Source organism: Podarcis gaigeae (genome assembly GCF_964106915.1).
Source record: "Podarcis gaigeae genome assembly, chromosome: 9".
NCBI lineage: Eukaryota > Metazoa > Chordata > Lepidosauria > Squamata > Lacertidae > Podarcis > Podarcis gaigeae.
Window position 1 is genome coordinate 36892175 of NC_139685.1, and position 21887 is coordinate 36914061.

Here is a 21887-nt window from a genome sequence, read left to right on the forward strand (position 1 = left end):
AAGTTCCAATCCTGGGCTAGGTCTAAAGAGGTTGCAGTGGCGTAGCGTGGGGGGTGCAGGGGGGCCGGCCGCACCGGGCGCAACATCTGGGGGTTAGGGTTAGGGGGCGCAAATCCACGGGTTAGGGGGGCACAAATTACTTGCCTTGCCCCGGGTGCTGACAACCCACGCTACGCCACTGAGAGGTTGTCCCGAGGCTCCAGTCTGGCTGATCTCCAACCCTTGCCGTGGCACTCTGGACATCCTCAGAGGCAAATGCCACGGAGCTGAAGCGTGATCATTAAATCCAAAGCTAAATCTTGTTGAACTCTGGCTGAGAGAGGAAGGGCAGGCTGTGCGCCCTAGTGTGCAGGAGCTGCAAGGAGCGGGTTCACGTTTCTCCTGGGCACCTTGGGGGCAGACCCAATTCCAGCCGCTTCTTTGTGGGTGCCACTCCCCCCCCCCTTTTTAATAGCATTACGTTTCAACCGCAGCTGCTCCCCCCCCCCCAGGTCCCAGGCAGCTCCTTTGAAACCTAAACAGATTACGCGAGGCGCACGAAGGACACGGCGAGCTCGCCGCGCTTCCCGAGGAGGGGATTTGGCTCCAAAATAGGACGCTAAGCCGCCTTGCAGCCTCGCGCTCGGTTTTTCTGTTATTATTACTTCAAGCGGCGGCGCGAAGGGGTCGGGTTCCGGCTAGGCGCTCCCTCAGGGAGAGGAAAGCAGAAAAGAAGCCGTCGACGACAACGGCGCCTCGTCCGCTGTCGCAGCAAATATGGAAGGAGCAGCCAAAGGAAGCGCTTTTTAACCGGGGCCCAGCTTCCCCTCGGTTTCCATGACAGTTATTAGGGCAGCGGAGAAATTGAATTGTCTCCCACAATGCTCTGGAGAAAGGAAGCGGGCGGGGGAAGAGGAGGCGGCGGCTGCGCCACTGGCGAAGCGGCGGAGTTCTCCTGACCCGCAGTAATTTCCCCAAACTCCCTGGATTATCATGACGCCTCTTTTTTGACCGCTCTCTTTCTGCTTAGGTTGACCGGGGTGGATGTGGTTTATATAAATATATTTCATTTTTTTCTTCTTGTCATTGTTATTGTTTGCGGGAAGACCGCGTGGGTTTGCCCCCCACCCCGCCCTCCCCAAGCTGCGCGCGCTCGAAGCAGCTCCATGTCTGGCCACGCAAGGATATGAACAATTATTATACAGGTGGGCTCTTCGGAGAGAGCGGAGCTCGGAGGCGTCCAATCAGGCTCCGGCAACCTGCAGCCCTGTCAAAATGCCTCTCCAGCGGATCTCCGTAGTCCCCGCGCGGGAGACGGCCAGCAATGGGAGAAGTTCGATGGGCAGAAACAAAGAGAAGAACAAGGAAGTCGAGGTAAGAAGAGAGCAGGGGCGCTCGGCCGGGGCAAATCGCGCTTGCCACGGCCCCAAAGGGTGGGAGGAGGGTGGTAGGAGATCCACATGCCCCACCCCCCACCCATCCCGCTGATAGAGGCAGGGGGCGTGAGGTTGGGAGGGCAGCTGCTGCACACATGGTTGCGGCGCGCGGAGATGCAAGTCTTCGCTGACGCCTGAAATGCAGGATTTTCAAATGCATCCCTGGGTGATGGGAGGGGTTGGCGCATGTATAAGGGACGGCGCTGAGAAGAGGATGCAAATGTTTCGCGTGAGACTCCCCTAAGGAGAGAGAGAGAGAGAGTGTGTCTCTGGGTGCAAGGGAGAGATATGGTCCAGTGACTTAGGCAGACAATGGGCATTGTTCCTTCTGTACTTTTCAGGTGGCTGTGCTGAAAGGCAACGAAGCGTCTTGTTCCAGAGGAGGCGGGTGGTGGTGGTGGTGGTGGTGGTGGAGAGTGTTGCAAAAAGGAATGACATAAAACAAACCCTTTCCTAAATGGAAAAAGGCAATAAAGTAGCAATATCAGTAGTCCACTGAATGTGCATGTGTGACGTGCATGCATATTTAAGAATTCTCTGTTTTCATGTGAAACCCATCTGTTTTTCCCCTCCTATTTCCATTGTTCTCTGTCTTACATGGAAGAAACTCTTGTTGTTGAATAATAAATTATGGGCTCCTAAATGCTTATACGTATATAGTTAACAGTCCACAAGCAATAATTAAGACGTACCGAAGTATTTTGTGGCACAGATTCCAGTTTATGCAAGGTAAATATATGCAGGTGACTTTGTAGTTAAATTATTTGATGGTGTGTGGAAAACTAACTGCTGTGACTCCTGAAGCCACTTGACTCCTTTTTAAAAACGTTGCCTAGTAAACATGCATAATTAACCTTTAACACACACATTTTCAGTTGTGAATAACTGTGGCAGGAAGAGAACAAATGGGAATATTTGAATGTTTGACTGGGGGAAAATTGACTGCATTTCCATGTTGCATTTTACTGTAACTCTCTTTTAATGGTTTATATGACCCCCTTTTCAGTTTCAGATATCAACAGCGTATCCCTTCGCAATTTGTCTAGTTGTGTAAAATAGCAGTAGATTTATTAACACTTGGCTGAGAGCCTCCTTTAGCCTTTGCAGTTGACTTGTAACTAATGCAGTGATTATGGCTCCCTTATTCCCAGCTACAGCCTCCTCTGATGTTATTCTTCCAAAGCAATTAAATATTGTTTCCCCTAAAATGGACTGAAAGGAATAATCAAACATGATGCTGAAAACTGTGAAGTATCAGATTAAGAGTTTTCATTGTTGAGGGACCAACTTTAAAGTGAAAGTGGTTCAGAGAGAAGAAGAAAAGGCTTGGAAAAGGGGGAAAGTATAAAGTTGGCAGAATGATGAGTTAACAGCATAATTCTCAGTTACGTAAGTGTTTTAGGGTGAGGCAACAGAGTTGTTGTCATGGGAATGTAGGAAGCTGCTTTATACTGAGTCAGACCATTGGTCCACAGTGGCTGACAGTGGCTCACCAGGGTTTCAAACAGGGATGTCTCCTAGCCCTACCTGAAGATGCTGGGGATTGAAGCTGGTACCTTTTCCATGCAAAGTGGATGCTCCACAACTGAGCTCTTGTCTCTTCCAGAACCCATTATGCAAACACAGACAAACTGATAGATTTCTTTAATGGATTCTTTCCTCATTTTGAGGAGGGTTTTTTTTTTTAATGAGGTGCTTAGTTGTGTGTAATTTGAGTTTAGTTTAATTTGAGCTTGAGCTGCTTGTTAAAAGCATTGCGTTTCAGAACCTCATGGTGGGCTATGGAAGCAGTATTCAAGAAGGTTCAGAAACCATCGGAAAAACAAAGGTTTTGATGAAAAAAATGAGAAAAGATATGTGTGGTAAGATTGTCCTCTCTTGTGCAGAATCTTTCCACTTTCATTCACATCACTCCTCTTTCAAAGAAAACAAAACTTCCTACACAAAACTGTTCATACACAGTCGTGAGCATCTAGTAGATCCCTGAATGCTTTATTCAGATCCTTGGAAATCATGGTCCAATCCTGAACAGTGTGTTCTATGTATGAGTAGCCTAGATTCACAGTGTACCTGAATGACTTGTTTGAGGGTAAATTGAGGGAGGATATGCAGTTTTGAGCAGCATTCAGTGTACTTTAATGTGTCTGAAAAGACCCTCTTGTTTTTACTGCTCCATGGTTTTGTTTCTGTCTTTAAGCAGTGCCGTGGCTACTGGGGGAGAGGGGGGCGCTAGCCAGGCTTTTTGTGCAGGTGAAGCCTCCAGAGGGTTGCCATTGAGGCTCCCAGCCTCTGTGTGTGTGTGCACGCATGCAAATGTGCATGGGGGCTGCCTAACCAGGTCTTTGACCCAGGTGAAATAAAGCCTAATTTTGCCCTTGCTTTAAGTTAAGTGAGCATCAACTTCGGTTGCAAAACTGGAACTCTTTCAGCTCTACATGCTTTCCAGACTTGGAGTCATCTTAGCAGATCTGATCAGTAAAATAGCCTCCTGGTCCTATTGCTGTTTCTTCTATAGAACTGTAAGACTGGAGGACACTTTCTTGGAATTTCTGTTTTGATCTTCTTCAACCCTTGCCAGACTAATCTTGGGGGCACATTCTTCTTGCTCCATATCCTCCATTCTCTTCACTTTGACCACATCAAAAGATCCCCAACTTTACCACTTGAGGAAATGATCCCGTAGTCAGTAGTTCCCTTCTTCAGCATTTCTATTGTTAACAGTGATAATAATGAAAGGAATTGCTGTTTTCTGTTCTGAGAAATGAGAGCTGAATATTATGTTTCTGAAATAGTGGATGAAGTTGAGACATCAGCCCATTAACTTAATGAATTTACAAATTTGGTTTACGAATTTCTTTCAGGGAATCTTTTTCCATATAAACTTGTTTGCTATGGAACCCCACCATATTAAAGGTGATTTGGGACATGTTCAGTCTAGGGCTTACATACAGTTCCCCCAGGGCACTGGAAGGTCTGCTGAATCTCACTGTTGCCCCATGGGAACTGAGAATGAAGTCTACCACATGTAGACAGAGCATGGGGAGCAAGCTGTCTTTCCAGGGAAGCTTGTCTTCTGCTACTGTTTGATTTATTAGGGAACATCTGATAAGCCGTCATAGGACTCTTGAACACTGTTTGAAAACCTCCCTGAACTAGCTCCTCCACAGCAGCTATGATTAAAAACATTTAGGCTACTAAGGTACAGAATAAAATAGCACAATCCTTGACGTATTTATTTGGAAGTAAGTCTTGCTGTGTTCAGTTGTGGTTACTTCCAGGAAAGCATTCATAGAATTGCCACTTTAGACTATAATTCTAAATGCAAGGCTTGAAAGTGAATGTGCTCAGGTTCACAGCCTGAGATTGCTTCACATTGACAAAGTCTCTACTGCAGTTGTGTACTTTGGTGCATGATGATATGAAAAAAGACTGTTGTGAGACCCACTATTTGGATGGGGAGATGCATGGTCATAGCAGTTGTTATAGCTGCACCTTTTCCAATATCAGCAAGGACTGACTGGCTCCTTGTGTGTCCATGCTTGCCTTTCTCCATGCAGCTGTGTCTCAATTGTACAGGGGAATTTGGCAGTGTGACCATGCCTGATTCCATTGTGTGTCTACCATCTGCTGTACAGAATAATAGGTAGATGTAGCTTTTCCTGCTGCATGCTAGTGAGGGCAGTAAAGGTAGGCAGCAGAATGTTAATGTTTTGCTATAAAGTTCAGGTCTATGAGAGCTTGCGCAGTTTAGTGGCTAAGATATTTAGTTACAAATTGGGAATTCTCTGGTATGAATCTTATCTCTGCCATGAACTCACTGTGTGTTCATAGGCAAGCCATTTTCTCTTCCCCTCTCAGCTTTCATTCCTGTTGTCATTGCAGATGACAACACTGATCTATTAGTTATTTTATCAGGGTTGCAGTGATATAATGTGAAGCACATTACATGTTTTAAAAGGCTATATGTATGTTAGTAATTATTATGTTGTGCTACATGTTTTATTTCTGTGTGTTTGTCTTCCAAGTTTTATGCTTGTTCAACAAGGTGCACATATGTGAGGGATAGAAAATCTGGTTGGTACTGATGATGCTTTCTTGTTTATAGCTGGATTCTGTACGTCAGGGAATTTCTCTTAAGCTGAGAACTAAAATGTAAAGCTCTGAACATCTTTCAATGCAAATCTTAAATTACTTAGGCCAAAACAAGTGCCTTGTATTCACTTCATTGCTGCCTACAATCCCTGTAAAATATTGAACATTTTTTTTTTATGGAGATAAGGCAAAAGAAAATATTAATTGCTATTCTTCAGTTTAGTGCTTGGCTGCAGCAGTTTCTTACTAGATGCTTTATTTAATAAGTTGACTATGTAACTGGAATTGGTTACAGATTGAACACATTCAGGTTTCTTGTTAAGAACAACTGCTAGAAATGCAATTCACTAATCTCAGAAGCAGCACAGTTTACTAATCCAAATAGTGTATTGATGATGAGTTGAATAAAAGTAATCATTTAAAATCTGTTGCTCTAACTTAGTCTAAAGCATTATGTAACCATTCTTCTTCAATTGAATTGAGGGTTTTCGGAGGCAAGTACTTTGCAGCCTTGAGAAATGTGCTACAAAACCTTGTTTTAGACCTACTTTTCAGAAAGTAGAGTTCACCAACTTTCTTCTAGTTCTGTAGCTGAAAACTAGAACTTTAGTTTCACTTTAATATTAGCATTGTACTTCATATGCAGGGATGTGTTTGGCCTCTGGCTTCCCCAGCACTGCACTAAATTAAGTTGCTTTGGGTTGCCCTGGACAAGATAAAGTGACTAACAAATTTAAAAAAATAAAAAATGATAATATATGATGGGTACCTTGGTAAATTCCTCTAAGGCTACAGTCCTTTGCATATGGCCTAGGGATATGCCTCATTTAACTTAGTGGGACTGGTTCCAGTGAATTCTTCTTTAAAAAAGAACAACTTAAATCCAACAAAAAAAGCTCTGTGCAACTTAAATATTGCTAAGCTAATCACCTAACGAGCATGTGAGAGTAGGAAAAGTTCCATTTAATACTGTAAAGCATTGCAGTCATTAATGAAGCACAGTAGATGGCCTTGGGCAAGTCTCTTCGCCTAACTTTACTCATGATTGTTGGCAGGGTAAAGTGAGAAGGGCAGAGGAATAGAAACATAGGAATCAGAGCATTCATCAATCTAGCTCAGTTCTGCCAAATTGACTGGCAGTGGGTCTCCAGGGTTTTGGACAAGTAGTCCCTCCCAGCCCCACCTGGAGATGCTGGGGATTTACTCTGGGTCCTACCACTGAGCTAGCCTCTCCCCTCCCTATACCACCACGAGCTTCTTGGAGGAAGAGTGATATTAAAGTGCATTATTAAAATTCTGTTTTTCTAGTAAAGTAACTAGAAATGTCTGTCTAGTCCACAAATATATATAGCAAAATGTTTATTTATTGAAAACCTTGGATTTTCAAATGAAATATATTAAAACCCTTCAACCCCCCACCAACAAATTGTTTGAGATTACATTAATTTTGAAGCTTCTAGATTGAGGTACAGAAACATTAGCTGCAAAATGAATAATTTCAGCACATTGGACAGTTATCAAGGTTTGTAGTGATATTGTATTGATGCACTTTTATATACATTCTTTATGTTATAAATAATATGTCAAAACTAATATATTTAGCCATAAAGTCACTTGGAGCTGGTTACAAAATTAGTTTTTTGCACTTAATATTTCAAACTTCTAAAAGCTGAATCGTTGTGTATTTTTTCTAAAGTACAAAATTAACAGGAGAGTATTTTCCTCTTAGAAATGGTAATTGGAATAAATTGCATAGAGTGAGTCATGAAAATGGCCTCATCACATGGTACAATTGGGGTTTGATTTTTACAACAGGAAATTGGTGGAAGGCTGAACAAATGAGTACCATGTTTTTCCATTCCATGTGTTAGGATACTTGATGTCATTTCATAATTTTCTAGAGCGTAAAGGGTTCCTTGTAGATCTCCACTCAGCTGTTCAACAATATCCGAAACCCTTGACAAAAGAGTTGGTGTTCTTCATGCCTCTCTAAGGAAGCTGGAAAGGCTTTAAAGGGGTATTTGTGGTTGTGCTCTTCCACTGATCTGCACATTAAATGTCCTTCACTTCAGGCTTTAATGTTCTTCATTTCAGTATTTCATTTCTTCTGCCCATTGCCATTCTATAACATGCCTAAACTTACATTTGTACCCAAACTTTCAATGCTGTAATCTGTTTTCTGCAGAAGATCATAAGAATGTGAGAGGTAACAACATATTCTATTAACTAGCTGTTATTCAATTAGCCAGTTGTTTTGAGGTGTTGCAGTAATTTGATCTTAGACATAGTAATGGCAAATCTATAGTTTGTAGCTGTTCCCCATTCTGTGGTGTATTGATGCATATACTAATCTGTTGACTTCTTTGTAAAGACCTCTGTGATCCTTCATCTAATATTATTAAGAACTGAAAAGGGACTTTCCATGAACCCTTTTCCGTATGAATGCAGCTAAATATTTACTGACATGTTGCAAATTAAAACTTGAAGCTCTCTCACTGTATCCCACACACTGTGAAGAAGAATTTCTGAATTAATAATGCGGGTGGTGCTGTGGGTAAACCACAGAGCCTAGGACTTGCTGATCAGAATGTCAGCGGTTTGAATCCCCATGATGGGGTGAGCTCCCATTGCTCAGTCCCAGCTCCTGTCAACCTAGCAATTCGAAAGCATGTCAAAGTGCAAATAGATAAATAGGTACCCCTCTGGTGGGAAGGTAAACGGCATTTCTGTGTGCTGCTCTGGTTTGCCAGAAGCGGCTTAGTGATGCTGGCCACATGACCCGGAAGCTGTATGCCGGCTCCCTCGGCCAATAAAGCGAGATGAGCGCCGCAACCCCAGAGTCGTCCGCGACTGGACCTAAAGGTCAGGAGTCCCTTTACCTAATTCATATTAATTTAGAACTGGGTGGGCAGACTATCTTGCCCTCTCAGTACATTGTAAACAAAGTGTTCAAGTTGAGTGCAGCATAAAAAGTAATTTCTCAGGAAAAAGAAAACCGAAAGAGTTTCTTTTCAACAACAGAACTGTGTTAACCAAGTTGTGGCAACCTACAAAAATTGTAACCAGTGGGCTAGCTTCAGCAGGTATTTATTGCTATTCAGTAAAACATGTACAAACCCTATGTTGATGCACTGGAAGAGGGAGTAGGGCACTGTGATTTTCTAATTGTTCTGCAGCACCACAGACCAGTTTGCAAGAATGTTACTGGGGCAGGTTGTAATAAGACCATGATGTTAGGTAGGGTATAGGGAAAACAGAACCTATGATATTTACACTGCATCTTTTTTAGACCTAAACACTTAGAAGTAAGTTTTGCTGGATGTTTGAATGATGTGATCCGACTTTGTGTGAAGAGCCAGGCCACTAGTCCTAGTGAGGCTGGTCTGTGCACATAAAACCTGGAAGCTGTTTGTTTTTCACTTTGCATGTAGGCTTTTGTATGCATAGGGCACATTTAGCCAGGCCAGCTCTGTGCTTGCTCTACGTGTAGCAGACGAGACATTTAAACTGGCCTACCGGGAGTAGTCTTGTGTAGATAACTGAAGTTTTATACAGTCTGGTCAATATAAAAGATGCAGAATTCTGTGAAGTGTTTTCACTGTGACACTGGATGTTGATGATAATTTAGACCCTTATGCTGGACTTCAGAAATCACTTGTGTTGAGGTTGCTTTGTGTTGATCCAGAGAGGAAAACGTCTGTTGTTATACTGCAGCTACAGAAACATAATACTGATAAAATTAACTTGGGGGGAAAACAGAATGTATGTGTTTATACATGAATAATACTCAATCAACAATATTTTATAATTTCCCCTTGCCCTGCAATCCTTCCATTTTGCAAGTTGCATTCAGTTAGATTAATTATATGTTGCCAGAGTTTCCCTGTTGCAGACTTCAGAAGTACACAGTGCTTGTAATATAAATGGTTTTTCTGTGTACTCATACAAGATGGCTCAACTTTAAGTTCTGTTATTATTTCAGTGAGTTCTAAACAGTAGGCAGAAAATGCATTTTTCCCTAAGCTGGCTAGGGAAACCATAGTGGAAGAGTGGGAAATTGCATTGTTAGATATAAGTTATAGCTTGAACTCATAGTTCACTGGCAGCCTTGTACCCTTGTACCCAGCCTTGCTTAGGAATTCTAAGAAACCAAAAAATCTGCACTTTGAAAAATTCTTTCCACCATCTTGATTAAGTGTGTCCAATTGTATCCAAATATAGACAAAAATCTGTTACATTATATCAGGAACCATCACCCAAAATTTGGTTACAATGTCTTAGGATGTATCTAAATGCACAGAGAACAACTTTCCAAAATGTTTATTATGCTAGCTGAAGGTATCCAGTCATGCCCAGGAATTCTAGGTAAAAATAATTTTTAAAAATTATATTTATAATTGAATAGCGTATTTTACTTTAGGGCTGTGCATAAAGGGCCCTGACCTGAGTTCTAGCCCAAAATAAATTTGAGAGTAATGTAATATTCAGGTGGAGGCAGGTGAAGGAGACACTGCAGCTGCAACAGGCTGGTTCAGTCGTGCAGAGTGATGCTTTGCCAGTCTGTTCCCTGCAGGAAACATGCTTGTAAAGCACACCCTACAGCAACAATGGTAGTTCATTCTTGCAGTGCTACTGCATGTATTTGGCTGCTTGGCTTCCCCATTCTGCAGCCCTCTCAGCACATCATTGCCCTTAGTGGGTCTTGGTTCAGTGTGGTTCAGGTCCCAGCTGTTCCCAATAATGCCATCTGTGGCTGCTACTTAGCTAGCTGCTGCTGTGTGGGGCTGTTTGAAAGCCTTCTTGCAAACTGGCCTGGGGTTGCCCTTTGCAGAGGCTGTGGGAATTACCTTCTTCCCACATTTGTGGTGAATTGGGCAATGTTATGTTCAGAGGTGTACAATTCAGTGCAGTTTGGAATAGTTCAGTCTTTCATCTTGATGCAAAATGGTATCTGATGGTGACTAAACATAAACCAAAACCCACTCACTGATCTTGGGAACCATCACGTTAGATTGGATGATGATATCTCCAGAGATGCCAAAATTGGTAGAGTTTGAAACTGTAATGCCAAATTGGGCATTGCCGCATCAAATTATCATAGAAATCATAGATTGGACTTTTGGGTCCACCATGTCAGATTCAAAGTGACTTGCAATGGTGTTCAAACTGGCTCCTCAACCTCAGGAACTGTTGCCACATTGGGTGATGATGTCTTAAGAGTTGTCCAAATGCATAAAAGCAAGGAGACAGACTGATGAACCACTAGTCTCTTGTTCCCTTTTTTCCACTTGCACATGGGATGGGTGGATAAAAATAGTTCTGTGTATATTTTTCTAATAGATGGGAAACAGTGAATTGAAAATAGATACAACAAAAGGTGCAGTGGAGGATGCAGCATTGCTATATTTGACTTCTAGTTATCAAGTGAGGAAAAATATTTAACCTTAGTTTTAGTAAAAAAAAAATTGGTACTAATATGCTGCACAACACACCCCAATACCCTGTATGGCAAGTGCATGGCTGGGTGTTTCTTTGCAGTTAGGGGAATTGTATTTTCCTTGTCAGATGGGAAAAAGCCCAATGAATAAAGGAGGGGAAATACTATGAGGAGGGATACTACAAGAATACACCTGGCAGAAGCTTGATGTATAAATTTTCTGACAGAGATGCAATGATAAATAGCATCACAATGGATTTTTTTTCTCCCTGATGTGAAAGTAGAAGCAAGTTATCATAGCTTCACATCTTGGTAGTTAAATTGGGGGTGGGGTGGGGATGATAGTGACTTGAATGTAATAGTCATTTTCAATTGGGAATAAGAGCATGTGTGTGTGGTTAAATTCAAGCCGGTGACTGAAAGAACATCTGACTATAGCATTAGCAGGGTATATTTGGGCTCTTCTAACTGAAACATGGGATCTAAAGCATAAGGGCTTGCAAAGAGAAACAAGAGAGCTAGAAACAGCTGCAGCTGACTTAACAATTGTATCATGTGACACTCTGGCATCATGTGATGTGGTGTCTTGCAGGCATTGTCCTAAAGCCTTTCCAAGCTGTTATGTGTTGCCTGCAGCATGTAAGAAGAGCTATGCCTGTATCACCTAGTCCAGTACTGTATTTCCAGGAGTGGCTAGTCAGATGCTTCCCTTTCAGTGTAAAGCAAGTGTAAAAATGACACCTGCTCATGCAAAAAATAATAGTAATATCATTTTCACATGCCCTCTCAGGAGGTGTGAGCTGGCAGTGGCTGACCAGGAATTAGACCTTGTGGTTGTAGTGGATAGTGCATGACAGCTGTGAAAAAGGCAGATTCCGTGTTATGGATCATTAGGAAAAGAGCTGAAAATAAAACTGCCAGCATATAATTCTGTGGTGCAACCGCATGTGGAATATTGTGTACAGTTCTGGTTGTAGAGTTGGAAAAGGTTCAGAAAAGGACAACCAAAAATGATCAGGGGGCTAGAGTATCTCCTCTATTAGAAAAGGCATTTTTTTTTCTTGTGGTTCAGAGAAAAAGGCAAGTACCCAGTGACATAGAAAATGGCAGGAAAAGAATGGACTTAGTGATTTCAGCTTGACTTCTAAAGTTTTATGCAGGTAAGACTAGAGCACATTTCTTTAACACTAGGTTATCTGAACTTTCTGAACTCAGTGGGGATTGCAAATCTCTCTCTCCCCAGGACCCATTTAAAGAAAAAGTCACAGGTATTTGTAAAGCACTTTGGAGTTCTCAAGTGCAAAGTGTTGTTAACAGGTGACATATCTTTGTTAGTTTAAGGTGAGAATGATTCTGCACAGAAGCAGGATGCTTATAAAAGGAAGAAGTCTACCCCTTCCTTCTTTCTTTTTAAAAAAGGAAGGAAATGTTTTATAATAGACAGATATGAATATAACTCAGTTGCTGTTTGAATATATATTTTGTCTCTGATAAGAAAAGTAAGCAATTTCATACATGTCTATCCTTAGATCTTGAGGATGGTTACCAAAGGTTTGAATCAGAACTTAATAGCATATAGAGCAAAATAAGAACTAGTTCCAACCAGATTAATGCCACCTTTCATTAAATTAATGTCTCCATCACACATTCTCCATTGTGGAAATGGAGCATGCTTATTAGGAAGGCCTTCCTGGTTTCCATGTGACGTTGCCTTTTCTGGTTCTGATACTGAATCAATCATAGCACCCGTCTATCTAGCATAGAACTCTGTTCTCCCACTGGCAGCAGCATCCAAGAACTTCAGTGCTTAGGACATCATTGTTTCAGAAGAGTATCAGATGTGAGATGTAGCTGCTGCCTGATTCAGCTCTCACCTGGTGCAGAGGAGATTTGAGTGGCTTGACTGCAGAGTGCATTGTCTGGAAGTGATGTCACTGGGGATTGCTGGTGTACTGCATCTGAGGCTGGAATCAGAAGTGGCCAAAAGACTGGCACTGTGTGAAAGGGTGAGGCAATGCAAAGAGATGCATAAAAGCAGTGAGACAGGTCAGGCTTCAGAGCAGAATTGAGGCAAAAATGAAGGCAGCTTAGAAAGTAGTCAGGAAGAGGCCAATTTCAGAGGGACAGATGGCGGCAGGGGATGAACCCTTAACATATGGGCATGAGAAGAAAGCAAGGTGAAGGGTGAGAGGGGAAGGAGAGAGAAAAGGAGAGCCTGGCAAAAGACAGGTGGCTTGGGCCTTGTGTTCCCAGTCCCTAGGAAGAATTGTGGCAGTGTACAGATACAGAGTGGATCAATTAATGTTTCATATGTGCAGTGTATTCTGCTGTTAGTTTTTCTGCATGTTGCATTGTTATGTTGTTGCTGCTTTCAGTTGCTTTCATTTGTTTTTTAATGTTTTAGATTTTACATTTGTGTTCTGTTTTGAGTGTTGCTTGCAACAAATATTGTTAGATGATGATAATAACAAACATCTGAGAAGGTATGCTTGAGGAGCAGCTGCTGAGACTATCCCTCTACAAATTATGTAATAATGAATAATAGTGAATAATTGATAGGGGCAAAGGAAATTATTTGGATATACACAAGTTCACTTAATGCAGATTGGCTATTTCTTTGTGAAGCCTTGCCACTTCTCTTAACCACTCCAATTGTAAATACAACAGAAGGGAAAGAGGCAGATGGGTTCACCCTTCAGTTTATACTCCCAAATAGAATGACGACGCCAATATAATAATGATAGAATACAAAATTGGGAGTAGTAGTCCTTGGATAACTTATCCAAAATAAATAGTGCAATCTTGTGCTATAAATTGTGATTATGCAATTAATCTTCACTTGATTTAAATTGCTTAAAATAAAATTTAATTTTATTCCAGATGAAAAATATGATGGAAATTATTATTGAATTCCAGACAACAACCCTGTGTGCATATCATGCCATTGCTCTGGAATCTCTTTTTAAAATTATTTTTTACATGCCACCCTTCCTCCTAAAGGAAACCAAACACTTAAAAACAATTCCAGTGCAGACGCAGACTGGGAAAAAGTGCTACTTAAAAGCCTTGTAGAAAGAGCAAGGTCTTCAGTAGGCTGCAAAAAGACAAACAAAGGGAACACCTGTCTCATATTTAGCAGAAGTTGCTGTTGCATTTGCCTCTTTAAGCTCCTCCTGGTTCTAGGAGGCAGTGGAGCAGGGGGTGATGAGGATTTGACCAGACCTACCCTTGCCTGAACAACCTCTTCCTCCACTTCTCACACAACCTGCCTCTGATTGCTCAGACTCATTTCCTTCCACCAGCCTTGGCTTCTACCTTGTGGGTGGCACAAAACCCCATCTATCGCTGGCTCCCTATCTCCCAGATCAGCCTCCGTCTCCCCTGGCTCCACCACACATTCATCAGAGCCCTGCCAGTCCTTCCCAGATGTGCATCAGCCCCAGCAACTTTGGCCAATGTTCAGGGATGACAGAAGTTGTTGAAAAATTAGGAAATACCACACTGGCAACTCCATGGGCTACATTCTCTTGTAATGCTAATTTGTAGTTTGTGTGCTCCAGTTGTGGCTTCTTTGCACATCCAAACGCACCCTGGACAACCAGCCACAATTTGAAAACACGGCTTATGAATCTTGTCTTATTTTCACTTTGGTTTGTTGTTCTATCCAGACCTAGGATCTTCACTTAACCTTGGTTTGTTTTGGTGCCATGCCCCAGCTGCTCTCCAAGCTACAGAGGCAAGAGTAGCTAGAAAAAGAAACCAGTCCTTAGACTAAGTGACTGTTGGTTCCACTTTGCCAGAAAGAATTCTCTTGCGCTCTCTCTTTCTCATCATTTTAACTGGCAACAGGCTCCTTTTCCTGCACAACACTACCATGGTAATCACCCCCCCCCTTTAAGCCAGTTCACCTTGCATTCCAGCTGCTTTATAAAGGGAGGAAAAGCTAAACAGACCAATCTACTACTTTTCTAACATCTATGCAAGACTGCATATTGAAGGCACAACTTAACTTTTAGGTAGTTTCCCTTATTGTTACATCTACTTAAGATGGTACAGGAAGCTCTTAGAAGGAAGGAAAATCCAATACTGACTATTTCCACTTCACCCTTCAGGGTTGGCTTGTTTGTTGGCTTGGCTAGCTGTTGCCTAGAAATTCTAGTTCATGGCTGCAAGGTTCTTGGGTGAAACAACTGCAGTTTCTTTGCTTGCCTGAGGGACTTATTGTGACTTGCTCAACAAACCATGGCTGATTCATGGAAGCTGCTATTCAAAAGAACATTTTGTTCTTTTTTATGTTCTTCCTGCCTTGTCTTCCTTTCCTTTCTCCTGTATTTGGTTTGCCTTTTTTCATTTCAATATAGTTTTTGTTATTATAGTCATAAATCTGTATTTCTGTACTGTCTCCTGCACGTGATCCAGACGTAGATGCTTTGCATAATAATTGGTCCCCATTATCTTCCTATGTCTGGGGATGTTTATAATTTTTGCCTGTTCTCTGGAGTCTCCTTTAGCCTACATCTATAGAGATTTCTGTACCTTTCTATTGCAGGGAGTGCTATAGATCTGTTTTGAGCTGTCTGGAAAATTATTTCATTTGCCATCATATTGGTTTATAAGAATATCTTGGATAGTACATCCACAATTTAGGTATAAACTCACAAAACTTCCATTTTGTGCTTTCTTTGACTTAAAGTTAAAAACAAGACAGATGATTACACTAAAAATGTTAATTAGCTACAGCAGTATAAAATTATGCACAGCTTACAAGCTGAAAGCTTCCAAATTATAGCTTCCTCATAAAGTGTAAGAGCCACACTGTGTATTTATAAATTAAGAATTCCATAACTGTTGTACAAGTTGCCATTAAGCATTTTTAAAATGTCATGAGTTGTAATGCTTTAGATTTTAAGTTACTATTTTGGGTTTAAGTGCATCAGTATTGCCTTCTGTAATGCTCTAAACAGCTCCTTCGTAGTGCCTTCTAGATTATACAGTCTATCCCAATCCCCAGCAAAAATACTAAAATGGCTTGGCTCTGTGATGAGTTCCAATGATGTAACATAATGTGCACATGTATGTTTTTCCTGCTAGGACAAATGGTAACTGTGGGGATAACGGGAAGCAATTGAGAAAGGGGCAAAGGACAGCATTATGCCAAGTTCCTAGCTTCTCTTGTCCGTCTGTAAAATGGGGGGAACCACAACCCTACATCAAAGAGGTGTTCAATAATATAAGAATAATGTAAATTATTCCATACATCAAAGGTGCCATAAATATTTATTTATTTAACAAAATCTTGATTGTAAAATGAACCCGTAATGGTTTACAAAAAAGGGGGGTGGGTGGGGGCATATCATGAACTTGTCCTCCAACTCTGGCCATGCTTGCTAAGGCTGATGGGAGTTGTAGTTCAGCAACATCTGGCAGGCCAAATATTCCCCACATCTGCTATAAAGACTATTGTCTGTATGTCTGGTTCTGAGGCTGTCTGTTTTTCAAGTGATCCTGCTGTCACTTCCTTTTCCTCCTGGAGTTCAAAACATATGCTTTGCTTTGTAGAGTGGCCAGATTCAAATGTTTCCATGGGGGATTGAAATTCCCATTCTCTCTCCCAAATTTCGTCCTTTGCCCTTTTCCTCTGAACAACAGTGCTGCATGCTCTATTTATGCAGGCCTCTTAACCTGCTGTGATATCATAGAGCAGGTAAGCCACAGCTGTGCTTTTCATGCATGGCTATTGTGGGGGCATTGATGCTCCACAGAATTGTGAGTAGATAGTGCTGAAGTTTCATGGGATGCTCTGGGCGTGTCTATCACTGTTTCTATATTTTCATTTTTATTGTTATGCTGTTGATGCTGCAGGTTGTTAAACATGGCTATGTTGTAGCAGTGGCAACTGGTGGTGTAGCTGTACAACAGAACAGGGTCATAGGGTCTTCCAGCAGTCATTTAATATACATTAAATATACATATACACCAGCGGTCATTTAATATACCCCCATATTAAATATGTGTGCCATAGGTATTGAGAAAACATTTTCCCCCCAGCTTAGATTTTCATAGGAAGCCCAAAAACTTGTGTAAAACTAGTGTGGCCTTAGTTTCAGTGAGCATAGCTGCATTTGCCATTGATTCCTAGGGATCTATATTCTCTGTGGCCCATTTAAAAGTGAAATGCTTTCAAGCAGCAAAACTTGAATCATGAATCTAGTTATACTGACATCTTAAAAGGCATATAAAGATGTAGTCTCCCTGATAGTGGAAACCAACACGGACTGACTGGGTTGAGAACTGAATGCTATCAAGTTCAAACAGTGCCGCCTTAAAATAAAATTAAAAATGAGGCGTCTTGTGTGTTTTGCCCAGTAACTGCCAATGCTGGATCAAAGTGGCTTAGAAACATGACAAGGCTTAAAAAGGAGTTTCCATTTTAATGGTGGGAACTACTACATTGAATTTCAGAAAGTTGTGTGCATGCTGTTGACTTCTAGGGATCGCAGTCTTAACTTCTTGAGGAGTTGAACCCCATTTCAGTTTCAGAACTCACAGTTAAAATGTAAATTGAAGGAACTGCTATGCATATTAACTAACCAACTTTAATTTGAGTTATTCACACAGAGTAATGAATACCTTGTCCTTAATTTGTACCTTTAATAAATTTGTGAAATATAATCTCTTGCTTTTATTAGTTTCTGTTTATTGGTTTGGGTCTTCATTTAATTATCCAACTTATCTAAGAAGATCGCTACTTCACCAGCTTTCAACATTGATGCTGCAAGTTTTGTTTGAAGAAACAACAAAGGAACAACAAACTGAATGAATACCAAAGTACATAATGGAGAAATGACAGAATACTAAAGCACAAGAGATCAAACAAATGAGCATTCAAGCACCCATACTGCAATCTTTGAAAGTATTTTTTTACTTAATCCAAACAGTTTCAAAGATTGTGTGATTCACTGAATTTAAAATTCACTTTGAATGTTTTGGCCTTAGAGGATAGAAAAGAGTGAATGAGCAAGCTGATATATGGAATATCTAAAAAAGAACACATTGCTCTTGCAGAAAACAGAAAAGGCGTGCTTAGCTTTGCAGCCTAGATTTGCACACATTTGAATAAAGAAACTTCTAATGTAACAGCTCTACTAAGCAGTAGTTTTCCTACGTTGCTGTCTTTTGTGTAAGAAGCAAGAAGTACGGCTTCACTGTTGCGGGTGAAATCCAGTGTTGTCATCCTGCTTGTAGGTTTTGATCAACAGCTTTTGATCCAGTGGAGTTATCTGCTAATAGAAGAGGAGGGGAGGCAATTTTCTGCCATTCCCCTTTATCCCTCCACCACCTTGCACATTGTTTCAAAGGGTTTCCCATCCCCCTAGACACAGAGTTTGGACCACGGAGCTGGAATACAAAGTGGAATTGGACAAAACCATTTCCCTTTTACCTATATTTGTCGATGCTTACACTGGGAACAAAAGCTATTATCTGAAGTGCTGCTAGAGCATGAATTTTCGTTGAATAGGAGAGGGAGTTGAATTGCTTCTTTATACCAAATTACAATTTAATCTGTCCTGCTTATAGGATTTCACCCACAATGGTGAAGCCATACTTCTTGCTTCTTACACAAAAGAGTTCCTATCTGAGCATGTTGGTCATATCCCTTAAACATCAGGCCCGTTAGATTCATGATAATTTATTTAATAGGACCTTGCCAGTTTTTATGTCCTGAAGTCCCTGCTATTCATAACTTAGATAAGATTGCTCAACTTTTTTTCTGGTAGGACTCTTGACAAGTACGTAGTCTTAACAAGTACGTATATGTTAAATCCAGTAGATAAAGCATCTATCATCATTGCATCACCATGTTAGGAAACAAATGACACCTGTTGAGTTATAGCTTGTTGCATAGTTTTTAAAGGCGCATAAATTTGTCAGAAGAAGTGTTTGTATGCCTGATCTCTCATCCTTCTTAACTAATAAAGAATAGACAGGACTGGCAAATGTAGGATCTTTCAGAAGCATGTTCCTTAATGAAATTAGCCCTAAAACTGGAATACAATTACAGTGTAATGTTTGGGGAAGAGTAAGAGCAGAATCTGTAGCAATAAATAATTGAAAGCAAAGGCCACAAACTAATTAGCTCATTACAATGTAAGAAAGAATTATGCATCTTTCTGGATCTCCTACTGCTCACATATGTTGCTTTGGTAACAGCAAGTTAATAAGAGGAGCTCTCATTTTCTGCTTATTAGATCAGTTCTAAAATAACGTAATCATTGCAACGGCACTCTCATGATCCAGACAAGTATAAGACTGTATTGCTTATTATTATTGTTGTTGTTATTATTTATTAGCTTAAAAGCTACAGTCCTATTTTACTTCGCTGGAAGTAATCCCATTGAACTCAATGTAATTTAGTTCTGATTAGACATGAATAGGATTGTGCTGCGTTGCCAACTTCCTGGCATGGTACATACAGAGGTCCACAAACTTACATGGGGATTACATTTCAGGGATTGCGCCTAAAGCCAAAACCACATGTAGTCAAAACACATTGGGGTCAATGGTGGGTGGGATTGCCAATATCATTTCCCCTCCAAACCCCACCCCTTTCCATCCCCTTTTTATTTATTGCCACATGCGTAAAGCTGAATGCGCACAAGCTAAATGTGTGTAAGTAACAGACTTATTGTACTTCATTGCAGCTTATTAATCATGGATATATTCCCCCGCTCTAAAAAATGCTCCAAATAAAGCATAAATTAAGATATGCTTGTGTGTGTGTGTTAAATTTCCTCTGATAATTTTTCTGGATTATATGCTTTGCATGTCTGATATTCCAAAACAAGTGCTGCCAGACGTAGCAAATGCTAGACCTTTTATCTGCATCTTTCTAAAACAGATCAGGAGAGTGACATAGTGCAGATTGTGTAGGCTGATGCTGCACCCCATCTGCTATGCACGTGGTATTTCATATCAAGAGTACTGGCCTTACCTGTCAGGCTTTGGGGGATCAGATCCCTCCCATGGTGGCAGCCCAGAATCAGAGAAACAATAAAAGTTCTTACCAAGCAATTTATTCAGTAATTCACAGAGAACTACAAAGGAATGCAGCCTTCCCTAATAATGGCATTGCTCCAACCCCTCTATGTCTCCCCTATTTGACGTCACTCCTGCGTAGGTTAATCTGAGCTTTCTGCCTCTCAGCTCTCTATTCTAATACCCTCAATGCCTGCCTGGTCATGGGAGGGGGGCAGACAGGAATGTTTTTCCAGGACACTGAGTCTGCCAGCTGTCGCTCCCCTGGTGCAGTGGCAGAGGAAGCCTCTCTAGCACCCGGTGCAGGGCGAACTGCCCGGCTGCACACACGAGCCCTTGGCCGCCCTACAGCTGGGGGGGGGGGCACCAGACGGACAGCTCAGAGCCCGGCAGTGAGTGCTGCCCACCATTTTGTCACCCCCCTCAGGGTGACACCCGGATCGGACTGCACCCTCCCACACCCCTTCCTACGCCCCTGCCCTGCTTTTTCTTCCTGCTGCTCCTCTTCCAATATTTCCCAGCTTCTGTTCTCTGCAGCCTCTGAACTATGCCCTTCTTCAAACCACTGTTCTAAATCTATACTGCCCTCCTGTCCTCGGGAAGGTTCAGGAGAAGAGAGGAGGTCCCCACCATTCCCCCTAAGTTCAGCCCCTGACATTACCAAAGCTAAAACACCACAATGGACAAATTTTTGATGTGTGCCTTCAATATACCTTTGCAGAAATATATGGTGAGTCTCCTCCCACAAAGGAGTGGTGCAGATAGGCAGGGCTTATGCTGTCCTTAGGCCAATTGGACAGCCACCAAGGGCTCAGACCTCACAGGAGTGCAGTACTGACCTTTGAGGGGCACAGTTTTTATGCAGATTAATTTTTGTTATATGTTACACTTTTCTGATAAGTACTTTTTTCTCTCTGCCTGAATCTTCCAACATTCAGCTTGATTAAGTCCATGAGTTCTATTGCGTTGTGAGAGAGAAGTAAACAGCTTTTTTCTATTCACTTTCTCCCATGCCATACATAATTTTATAAACTCAGCACTTCTTACCTTTTGTAAACTAAAAAAAAAAGTCACAAAATTCTGTTTATATATGGACTGGGTGTATGATAAAATACAAATTTGATAGGTGAAGGGGGTAATTAAACCTGATAGGTAGTTAGAATGTCCATACAGAACCACAGATGGTCCACTGAAAGAAGGCTTACTAGATGAGGGTCCAAACAGGGGTAAGAACATTATTGGTCAGAGTTTCTAGATGGGGGAGAGAAAAGCTCTGTTAGCTGTAGATCAGTTGTTGGTTGGGGAAGCATAGAGAAAGGAATAAGCCTGGTTATCTGAGAGAAACCTGCTGGAAGAAAACCTGGAGCTGGTAGCAAAGCAGAGCAGCAACACATGCAGCATCCATTAGGCAACAGAGCCCAGTGCAAGAGGGCTTCAAGTAGCAGGGTGACCAGAGAGTGAATTCAAGGCAGTAGTCCTTGAAATATCTGAAGTTAAAACAGCAGGAGGAGCTGGAAGCAGAGGAAAACTGCTGTACAGCATCTGTTTCTGGTTGTGAGTGAGTGCTGGGGGGTGAATGAAGGGCAGGGAAATTAGCTGGAAGGAAAAGCTATTGAGAGCTTATTTGGCTAGGGAAGACTCTTAAAAATTACTAACTGTAATTGAGCACATTAGCTCTGGTTAGTTTAGAACCGTAAACTTTACCACTTGGTTTTGTAATGCAAATAGCTTCCTAAATAAACATACCAGTTTTTACGTTTCTGGAATGACAAAGTAAATTGCAACATTCTTCCTTTCCTTTTAATTTTTTCATAGTATTATATAGTATTTGTTATGCTGTCCCTCTCCCCTCTTCACATGTCATTTCCTTGTCTTTCCTTTCCTTTCCTTTCCTTTCCCCCTCTTTT

The 21887-nt window shown here is 41.5% G+C and overlaps 1 protein-coding gene across 3 annotated transcripts in view; it reads left to right on the forward strand.

Annotated features, from left to right (window-relative positions):
* The first annotated feature begins 527 nt into the window (after positions 1-527).
* Positions 528-21887, forward strand: part of MARCHF1 (membrane associated ring-CH-type finger 1) — a 117197-nt gene continuing 95837 nt past the window's right edge. The window contains exon 1 of one of the 3 annotated variants that reach the window (XM_083755930.1): positions 528-1353. In XM_083755930.1, the coding sequence (XP_083612056.1) occupies positions 1255-1353 (99 nt within the window). In that variant the 5' untranslated portion in view covers positions 528-1254. The remainder of the gene's footprint in view (positions 1354-21887) is intronic. The other 2 variants (XM_083755927.1, XM_083755928.1) reach the window with 2 other exon arrangements.